Source organism: Chlorocebus sabaeus, chromosome 11 (genome assembly GCF_047675955.1).
Source record: "Chlorocebus sabaeus isolate Y175 chromosome 11, mChlSab1.0.hap1, whole genome shotgun sequence".
NCBI classification, from domain to species: domain Eukaryota; kingdom Metazoa; phylum Chordata; class Mammalia; order Primates; family Cercopithecidae; genus Chlorocebus; species Chlorocebus sabaeus.
In genome coordinates, this window is record NC_132914.1 from 63,556,024 (window position 1) to 63,566,980 (window position 10,957).

Below are 10,957 nucleotides of genomic sequence, written 5' to 3' on the forward strand. Positions count from 1 at the left end.
TTTCATTCTAGTGTGGGAAACAGATAATTAAAAAGTAAACAAATATAAATATATTTTCAAACATCAGAGTACAAAGAATCAAGTAGACCTAACTGAATACTTACTAGTGACTGATGAAATTTGTTGCAAGATTGCTTTAGATTGTGGGGGCCAATGGTTTGAGAAACAATATACTCCTTAAAAAAAAAAGTCAATGATACAGGAATGTTTGAAGTAAGAATTAATGTTCCCTGGTAATTTTCCTTTCTCTTCTTCCCCCAGGACAATCCCATTAAGATCACACACACAGTAAAAGCTTGGTGTTTATCCTTTTAACCTTATTATATCCATATACAAACATATTTATTTCAGTTTTACATAAATTGGTTTGTAAGCTGCATATTGTTTTGTGACTTATAAATGTGTGTTAAATAATTAATAGCTAATGTTTATTCTCACAGCTTAGTTAATAGTAGGTCCTATTTACAGATGAGGAAAATGAGACTTAGTTAAACAGATCTCTTTCTTTGCCACTTCACTTAATTCTACCTAAAATATTGTTGGTTTTATTTCTGCTACCCATTCTTTGCATTAATGAGAATATACTTTTTTAAAAAGTTGTCCATTTTAGACTGGTAGCAGAGCTTACCTGATGCTGCTTTTCTAAATTAAAAACTTCTGCTGGAAAATTAGTCTCTTCTTCAAGGAAATGGAGTAAATATTCCTCAGAGAAGCATATAGTATTTTTTCACTAATAATTAAGTTATTAAGTAAATTATGCCCATGATTACAAAGTGCTAAGACCTAAGACAGGATTCATATTTGGGCTAGAATTTCAGAGATGCTAAAATGTGAGAAAAATGTATATCTCAGAATTAATAAAATACATTGTACATATCAATCTGTAAGATTTGGAGAAAGTGAAAAAAGCAAGGTATGGAACAGTGCCATCCTGTACATGTAAAAAATAACAGCATGCTGGGTGACCTTTTGAAATTCCTGCTCCAGAAGCCAGGGGTTGACTGAGGGTGAGCTGAGTCTTGGCCGTTTTCTAGTGGTAATCCTTCCTTCATCTGAAAAATGAAGGGCTCAGCAGGCAGCTAAATTTGTCTTCCCAGAGCAGGGCATCACAAGGCCTGGGCTTTTTTATTCCCTTGTGATTCTTCTGCTACTCGGGAAACACACATGGGAAAATGCTTGTACTTCCATGAGCCTTAGTTTTCACATTCACAATATGGATGTCATCAGAAGTGAGACTCCCCAACGGCTGTAGGGCATGAGCATCATTGGAATGGATGCCCCCACTATGCCAGGGTTAACCTTTTAGTTGCTAGATCATGGGGAGGTCTGGGGAGAAGGAAAGAGATGGTTGGGGTGGGGAGTAGAGCATTGTGTTTTAGGGGAGTGGCTGTTTTCCAGCTAATACGAAAGTATTGCTATGTTTTAGACAAGTACATGCCAGTTGAATATCAGCTCTGAATATAACATCACCTACCACATGTGGGTGTCCTGCATATTAAATGATATAACATATAAGGTCTGTATATTGTCAAGTTGTAACTCATTACTAATATAATCACAAGGACTTAAAACAGGATGTTTTACATTAGTCATGCTGTTACACACTTTGTACTCCTGTTTATTTCTTAAATTCAGTGTTCATAAACCATCAGCAAATACACAGTGAGTCTATTACAAATGGGGAGCTGTCCTGGCCAGGGGTTGACCTCTCTGTTGAGGGTGGGTTGTCTCGGAACCCTTCTTTTCATTCTCTTTCCTATTGCCCTGGCTGATGTGGGGAATGAGGTTGACATTCGCATGATGAACTTGTATTCCGTTTGGTGAGATATTTTCCCAGGGCCCCTTACCAGGAATTCCAAATTAGTTTCTTCATAGAAATTGTATTATAATTTGGTGATTTTCTGTGTTAACTTTTTTCTCTTGAATTATTAGGTTTATATTCTACAGTTAAAACTTTACTGCAAGAAAATGACTTACAAAATGCAAAAACATCACAATTTATTGCATTTAGAAGGTAACGCATTTAAAATATTTTAATATTTTTAATCTAGCTTTTAAATCTCATAACTTATTAATATAGATCCTATTTGGGTGGGAGATTCCAATATTTCATCACTGTTAATTCTCTTTCTTATTTTGGGGTATGTCTTTGTTAGACATGGCAGAGGGCACTTTCTAAACAGAGCTCTTTCCACCAAGTATTATATTTAGAAGTTCATAGGGACTCTGAATGGAACAAAAGATTGTATTAAGATAAAAGCTACAGGCTGGCCTCGGTGGCTCACACCTGTAATCCCAGCACTTTGAGAGGCCAAGGGGGGCGGATCACTTGAGGTCAGGAGTTTGAGACCAGCCTGGCCAACATAGTGAGCACCCTCTGCCTACTAAACATACAAAAATTAGCTAGACATCGTGGCGCACACCTGTAATCCCAGCTACTTGAGAGGCTGAGGCAGGAGAATCACTTGAACCTGTGAGTTGGAAGTTGCAGTGAGCCGAGATGGCGCCACTGCACTGCAGCCTGGGTGACAGTGCAAGACTGTCTCAAAACAAAAACACCAAAACCAAAACCAAAAACTACAAAAATACTATTTCCTGGAGAAAGTTTTGGAAACTTTTTGTAGAATCTAGTATGTCATAATTGCTGATAACAAAAGTAAACCTGTAGCAGGTACCATTAAGGTGACCCCTGCATTTTTGTGTGTTTCAGGCAAGACTGTGACCTAATTAACGACTGCTGCTGCAAACACTACACAGGCCACCTCAACAAGTGAGTGTCTTCGAGAACTGAAACTTTTAAGGAGAGTCCTTTGATTTGCTGTTTTTTTTCTTTGCTTTGATGTTTGTCACCTATTTCCATATATTTAAAAATAGCTTTTTTCCCATTTGTGAAATATAATGATCTCTTCAATTAAATACAATATATGAATACATCCTTGGGAATTGATATTTTAGTAATGAGTGGAATAAAAAGAAAAATTAGGAGTGAAACTTTTTTTGGTTTCAACCTTAGCAGCCTTCAACTTCTCCAAGATAAGCATGGGGAGCTCAGGGGAATTTTAAAAATTATGTGTATAGTGTTTCTGAGAACCTTAGCAACAGGGTGCCTGCAGAGAGCAACTCAGTGGATGTCTGTCTATCAGAGAAACATGAGTGTAGACAAGCCACTGTGGCCATACGTAGGAAAAATTAATTCATTTCTTTTGAATTGACCGATACCTGCTTTGCACTAAGTATAGACATTCTAGATATGTATAAGATACAGGTGGAGTGCCTGTCTTCTGAGGGAAGATACACAAAAAAATCTGTCAGGTAGCCCAGCAAGAGGCCAGAAAGCATGGACTTGAGGCCATATACCCAGGGTCCCAGGAACCGCGATGATGGGCCAGGTCGTTTCCCTCTCCCACGTCTATAAAAGCGGGTATGGACACAGAATTTCCCTTACAGAGTTGTAGTAAGAATGGAATGAAATAATGTACCTAAAGCAGTTAGTGCAATAGCTGGCCTATCACCACCACTTCCTCAATTTGCTGCTGTTGTACTGATATAGTGTCATAATTATTATAATAGAAGTGTGTATAAGTGCTGTAAGACCTCAAAAAGACCTCAAATAGCATAATGATAAGAGAGATTGGAGAGCAGAGGATTAATTTTAAAGGAAAAAAATCAAGATTTGTGGTAACCTTTAGAATATAAGGGGGAGGAGAGGCATCAGCATTTAAGCCAAAATTTCTAATTTGAAAAAATTTGACTGGGAGATGTCGTTGAGTTTGAGGCGCTGCAGAGAGTATGTATAAATAATCAGATGACAGCTATGGGAGCCTGATTTCTTGTTGCCCATTGGAGAATGAAAGTGTTGTAAAGAAAATATGGGAATTATTCTGATAATTGAATCGAGTCTGAGTAGGTGTTAATGCTTGAACAAATGAAATGGAGACTTTCCAAACTTTGATTATATATTATCATTTTCTATCCCAGAGACCATCAGAACAGACTTGTGTTTGGAATTGGTGATAAAATTTGTTGTACTAGGAATGCATACCTCTCAGACTTACTACCTGAAAATATCTCTGGAAGTCAGCAAAATAATGATCTAGACACCAGTGGTGAAGACTTTTCTGGTACTCTTCATGATTTTGCTAAAAATAAGCATGACTTTGAAAGTAATGTTCGACTGTGCAATGGAGAAATATTTTTCATAACGAATGTAAGTGAAAATAGAAGATAATGTCTTTTAACTAATTAGAGATATATTTGGTTATTTTATTGTCCGAGGATTGATTCAGAATCTAATGATATCAGAGTTGACATTCTTGTTTCATGATTTTTTTTGTTAAGGATTTTGGGCATCCATTTTTATGAAGGATATGGGTAGTTATCTAGTAATGTCCCGTCTGGCTTTAGTATCAGAATAATGCTGGCCTTATAAAGTGAGTTGGGAAGTGCTGCTTCTTATATTTTCTAGAAGATTTTATGAAGAAACATTTTTAATAAAGTTAAAGTACTTGAGTAACAAAAAACAAGGCATAAACGAGACATATATTTTAAAAGGCATCATTTCCTTTGTTGCTGCTTAAATGTACAAACTATAGAAGTGGTTGCCTTGTATTTATTTTCACAGTGTAGATACACTCCTTGAAAGCTGTGAGGAAAAGTAAACTTTGCAAAGAATCTACTCAGACTTATATAGTCAATATAAGAAATGAAATGTATAGATTTCAAAATAAGAAATAACAGACTGTTCTTCAGAGTCAAATTGAAGATAAGTTTCAAAGACTGGAAACTTATATTTGTGTTTATTAAAATATTTGGATATAGATATATTCAGTTTGTGCTGAAATACAAATTTTAAGCCTTTTGAAATTCTTAATTGTAATTGTAATTCTTACATTTTATGTTTGACCCAAAGATAGAATATCTTTGAACATATTTGAACATAGAACATATTTGAAGGTATGAAAGATAGTTCTTTGTTTTGGTGACAGGATGTAACTGATGTAACTTTTGGAATGAGAAGATCTTTGACCATTAATAATATGGCTGGCCTGGAAGTAACTGTGGATTTTAAGAAGCTGATGAAATATTGTCGCATAAAACATGCATGGGCAAGAACTATTCACACTTTTCAGGTAAGAGCAGACTTTTATAAAACCCTTTAAATAATTTATCAACCTTACAGCACCTTGCATTGTTTTCGTAATTTTTTGTTGCACTTATTAGCAAACAAAAATTAGGAAACAAAATACACGAAAGTACAGAACATAATATAGAGACACCAGCCTTTTGCTCTTTTTTGCTCCAGAGCTCTCTTTATTTTTAGAAATGAAGGCATTATAGGTAAAGTCTCCTCCTTCAGGTCTTCCCCTCCCTGCCTGAGTCTCCAGTATGGCTTGGCATGGCACTGTACTCATCTTATCTTTGGTTAAGTTCTGATATTTTGTTCATCATGAATCCTTTTGTGCCTTAATTTTGATTTACAAAACTGTTACATTAAAATATCTTGATTTATCTTGATTGCCGAGTTTCTTGGCAACACCTTAAATTTTGTACTGGAGGTGAGTTCCTCACTTGCCTTGCCCTAGTCCTGGGCCTGCCTTCCACCTTCCTCCGAAGTGACTTCTGCCCTGAATTTGGTATATATCACTCCTATTCGTGTAGAAGCAATATATATGATTGTTTTCTGTGTTACTGAAGTTTATGTAAATGGTATCATCTTGTTTCTGTACTTTTGCAACTAGCTTTTATTTTTTATTTTTGGCCTTATCAGCTTTGTGGGGTATACTTTACATATGGTTTCATTATAAAGTTGGATGAATTTTGACAAATGTATCCTCTCCCTCCATCTTTGTGAGGCAATCTTTCTTCTTTTTTTTCCCCGTAACTTACGTGGGAATATTGTTAGGTTTACAGAAGAGTTGCATGATACGACAGAGAGTTTTCATATACCCTTCACCCAGCTTTCCCTGGTGTTTAACATTTTATGACTATGGCATATTCATCAAAACTAAGAAATTACTATTGCTGTAAGACTGCTGACTAAACCATGCATATTCGAATTGCACCAGTTTTTCCGTTAATGTCCTTTTGCTGTTCTAGGACAGCATATTGAGTTCAGTGCAACTTGCCTTTATGCTTTATTTTATTTTATTTTATTTTTTTGAGACGGAGTGTTACTCTGTCGCCTAGGCTGGAGTGCGGTGGTCGGATCTCACCTCACTGCAAGCTCCGCCTTCCTGGGTTCACGCCATTCTGCTGCCTCAGCCTCCCGAGTAGCTGGGACTACGGCTAGTTTTTTGTATTTTTAGTAGAGACAGGGTTTCACCGTGTTAGCCAGGATGGTCTCGATCTCTGACCTCGTGATCCGCCCATCTCGGCCTCCCAAAATGCTGGGATTACAGGCTTGAGCCACTGCGCCCGCCTTATGCTTTATTTTAATACGCTTGAATTCTTGTCTGTTATTAGGGACTCTGTTATGTTTCTCTTTGTTTTGAGCTTCCTTCTCTGCTGTTGTTATGTTGCTTTAATGTAAAGGTTGCATCAACCCTCAGTTTTCTTTTTTTTGAGACAGTCTAGCTGTGTCGCCCAGGCTGGAGAACTGTGGTGCGATCTTGGCTCACACTAAGTTCCGCTTCCCAGTTTCAAGTGATTCTCCTGCCTCAGCTTCCCGAGTAGCTGGAATTATAGGCGCATGCCACCACGACTGGCTAATTTCTGTATTCTTAGTAGAGACAGGGTTTCACCATATTGGTCAGGCTGGTCTCAAACTCCTGACCTTGTGATCTGCCCGTCTCGGCCTCCCAAAGTGCTGGGATTACAGGCATGAGCCACTGCACCTGGCCCAACCCTCATTTTTGTGCAGAAAAATTTAGGTCAGCCGAAATTTTCTACTAGTAAACAAACATTAATTAGCATAGAAGGTTTTTTTTGGTGTTTTTTTTTTTTTTTTTTTTTAGTGGGTGGGGCTTTATTTATTAGCTTATCCCATCTCGGTTCCAAAAAGAATTTGAAATGGCTTATTAAAAATGCCCACAATTCACCTGATTTTTTTTAAAGGTAAAAAAGGGTAGGGTATGGTGGCTCACGCTTGTAATCCCAGCACTTTGGGAGGCCAAGGTGGGTGGATCATCTGTGGTTGGGAGTTCAAGACCAACCCTGGCCAACATGGCAAAACCCCATCTCTACTAAAAAATACAAAAAAAGTAACTGGGCATGGTGGTGGGCACCTCTAAACCCAGCTACTCGAGAGGCTGAGGCATAAGAATCACTTGAACCTGGGAGGCAGAGGTTGCAGCAAGCTGAGATTGTGCCACTGCACTCCAGCCTGGGCAGCAGAGGGAGACTCCATCTCAAAATATATATATATACACACACACACACACACACACACACATATATATATGTATGTATAGAAAGGATGTCAAGTGAAAAATAAAGTTAAGGATGATAAAACAGTTCTTGCCAGGGGTGGTTGGAATGCAGCCATGCCCGCTTCCCTGTTTGCTAATGTCAATTGCAGATTTGGCTTTAAGTTTCCTTAAGACCTGGCTCGGGTCCTGAAGAAATTTCTTCCATGGATTCTATGATGCCATCCTTCACCTTTAGGAAATTTTCTTTTTCTCAGTTTCTTCCGTTCTGTCTTCTCTAGAATTCCTAATATGTGCATATTAGACTTCCAGAATTTGTTACCTAAATTTCTTATCAAACTGTCCTATTTCCCTTCTCATTAACTTTGCTCTATTTTCTGAGAGATTTCCTTAAATTTACAATCCAGTTTTTCTGTAAGAACGAATGAAGAGTAAAGGTGTCTTTATTATTACTGGGTTGAGGTTGGAGTAGATATTCTGGTTCTTATTTCATGGTTGAAGTAGCATCTCTTAGCTCTAAGAGCATTCATGATTGTTATCTTTCTTTCTTTTTTTTTTTTTTTGAGACGGAGTCTTACTCTGTCACCCAGGCTGGAGTGCAGTGGCAATCTCCGCTCACTGCAAGCTTCGCCTCCCGGGTTGACGCCATTCTCCTGCCTCAGCCTCCCGAGTAGCTGGGACTACAGGCGCCCACCACCTCACCCGGCTAATTTTTTATATTTTTAGTAGAGACAGGGTTTCACCATGTCAGCCAGGATGGTCTCGATTTCCTGACCTTGTGATCCACCTGCCTCGGCCTCCCAAAGTGCTGGGATTACAGGCATGAGCCACCGCACCCGGCCCATGATTGTTATCTTATATCAACACACTGTTTCTTCCAAGTTCAATTCAGTTCAACAGATCCTTACTGAGTCAGGCTCTGTTCTTGGTGTTTAGTATAGGTCAGTGTATAAAACAGACAAAGATTCTTGCCATTGTGAAGCTTAAATTTGGTGGGGAAGGGGATAGAGACAGACACGATCATAAAAATACAGAAAATAAAAACAAAAACAAGAACAAAAACTCTTTGTTATGTTAGAAGGTAGCAAATCCTGTGGAAAACAGGTGGGAGTGGGTGCAATTGTGATTTTAAATAGAATGTCGGTGTAAGCCTCATTGAGAAGATAGCATTTAATCCAAAAACTTAAAGAAGGAAAAGAAGTTAGCCGTGTGAGTATCTGGGACAGGAGCATTCTAGGTTGAGGAACAGCCAAGGGCAGGGTTCTAAGGTGAGAGTCTGTCTGGTACAGTTGAGGAGCAGGAATAGCAAGGCAGCCACTGTAGGAGACTGACAGGAAATGAGACAGGAAAATTAATATGAGGTAAAGAGGGTAGGAGGATGGTGGGGCCAGGTCACCTCCTAGAGCATTTGAAGGCCTGCACTGTCTAGTATGTTAGCCACTAGCCGTGCATAGCTATTGAGCACTGGAAATGTGGCTAGAGTGACTGAAAAACTGAATTTTGATTTAAAAACTGGATACTAGGCTGGGCACAGTGGCTCACACCTATAATCCCAGTACTTTGGGATGCTGAGGTGGGTGGGTCATTTGAGCCCAGGAGTTCAAGACCAGCCTGGGCAACATAGTGAAACCCCGTCTCTACAAAAAATACAAAACATTAGCCAGACGTGGTGGCATAAACCCATAGTCCCAGCTACTCAGGGAGCTGAGGTGGGAGGATCACCAGAGCCTGGGAGCTGGAGGCTGCAATAAGCCGAGATTACACCACTGCACTCCTGCCCAGGTGACAGAGTGAGACCCTGTCTCAAAAACAAAAACAAATAAACAAAACAAAAGTTACTAGATACAGTCATTGGAAAACTTCTGTATGTTGGAAAAACTATGTTTGGAACAACTTGGGTATGTGAATCTTCTTTTTCAACTACAAATTTTATGAACTCTAGAAATAGATTAAGTATTTCTGATGAAAATTTAGTATCCAAATTGTACTGTTCTGGTTATATAAAATATAGAATTTCAAAGATGTAGTCTTTTATTAATAATTTAATATTGATTATATTTTAAAATGATAATATTTTGGATATGTTAGCTTACGTAAAATACAGGTGTATTATTAACATTAATTCTATCCATTTCTTTTTTAATGAGACTACTAGAAAATTTTAAGCTACATATATGACTTGTTTTATATTTGTATTGGACAGTGCTATTCTAGACTATTTTAAGGACTTTGGCTTTTACTGTGAGTGAAATGGGGAGCTGTTGAAGGTTTTGTGGCTCTTCATACAAATTGTTGAGTCGTAGAACCAATTTATAGAATAGACATATACATAATTAAAAGTAAACGTAGGAAACTTACCTCCTTAAGAAGTTTGACAGTTCTGATGATTCAAGGAGATTTAAAGCAATGGGGAAATTATTTATAGCAGGTTATCAAGGTGAAGTTAGGTGTCTATGTCTTTCTGAGGTAGACTTAAGTACCATCTTGGGGTACAGAATTCCAGGGATGGCAGTCTTTCGGCTCCTGTAGCATGACATTTTAATTTTTTTTTTTTTTTGAGACGGAGTCTCGCTCTGTCACCCAGGCTGGAGTGCAGTGGCGCGATCTCGGCTCACTGCAAGCTTCGCCTCCCGGGTTCACACCATTCTCCTGCCTCAACCTCCCGAGTAGCTGGGACTACAGGCGCCCGCCACCACGCCTGGCTAATTTTTTGTATTTTTATTAGAGACGGGGTTTCACCGTGTTAGCCAGGATGGTCTCGATCTCCTGACCTCGTGATCCACCCGCCTCAGCCTCCCAAAGTATTGGGATTACAGGCGTGAGCCACTATGCCAGGCCGACATTTTAATTTTTAATCATTGTTCACTCAGTGAGGTACTGGAGAAAGAACAGTGAGTGGGATAAAGGTGAAGCTCTGTCTTCACGGAGCTTAGGGTCGGTACAGCCTGTGATAGAGGAAGTACAGGTGCTGGAGAGGAATAGATGGGGCGGCTACTCCAGACACGGGCCACATCGAGGCCATGGACTGAGGAAGGCTGACAGCACCACCTGGAAGTCCCTTGTGCTGGGTGGAACATGGTTCATGGAAAAGAAAGGGAAAAAAGGAGGGAGAGGAGCAGGGCCAAGCTGGCTCTCGAAGGGCTTTACAAACACATTAAGGGGTTAGGACTTTATTTGGAGTCCCTGTGAGCCATTAGAGGTTTTAAGCAGCATCTAATATGATTGGATTTGCATTTTACAAATATCGCTGTGGCTGCCATGAGGATGATGGATTGGGCAAGAGAAGGTACAGGGAGACTGATAATGAGAACATTAAGTATTAATAATAGTATATCTACTATTATAACTATATTTTTCTCAGTGTCGCTTGATGATTAAGAACTAGGTTAGTTGAGTTTAGGTAGACATTTTCATATTTGAGAATGCACAATATAAGTCCAAGGTGAAGAGTGGTGCCATATATCTGTGGAAATGTATGTCATCAAGTACCATTTATGTCAATTTCTGAGACCCAGCAACATTGGAAAGATGTGGTTATCAAACTTTTACAATCTAAGAAGCTGCTTCAAACTCTCTGTCTACGGAGATAGAAG

General features: G+C 38.9%; 1 protein-coding gene across 1 annotated transcript in view; it reads left to right on the forward strand.

The window, feature by feature from the left end:
• HELB (DNA helicase B) overlaps positions 1 to 10,957 on the forward strand; it is a 46,004-nt gene that overhangs the window by 17,228 nt on the left and 17,819 nt on the right. Inside the window, exons 8-11 of the mRNA XM_008003930.3 lie at positions 1,933 to 2,014; positions 2,711 to 2,770; positions 3,979 to 4,207; positions 4,986 to 5,129. Coding sequence (XP_008002121.3) covers positions 1,933 to 2,014; positions 2,711 to 2,770; positions 3,979 to 4,207; positions 4,986 to 5,129 — 515 coding nt within the window. The remainder of the gene's footprint in view (positions 1 to 1,932; positions 2,015 to 2,710; positions 2,771 to 3,978; positions 4,208 to 4,985; positions 5,130 to 10,957) is intronic.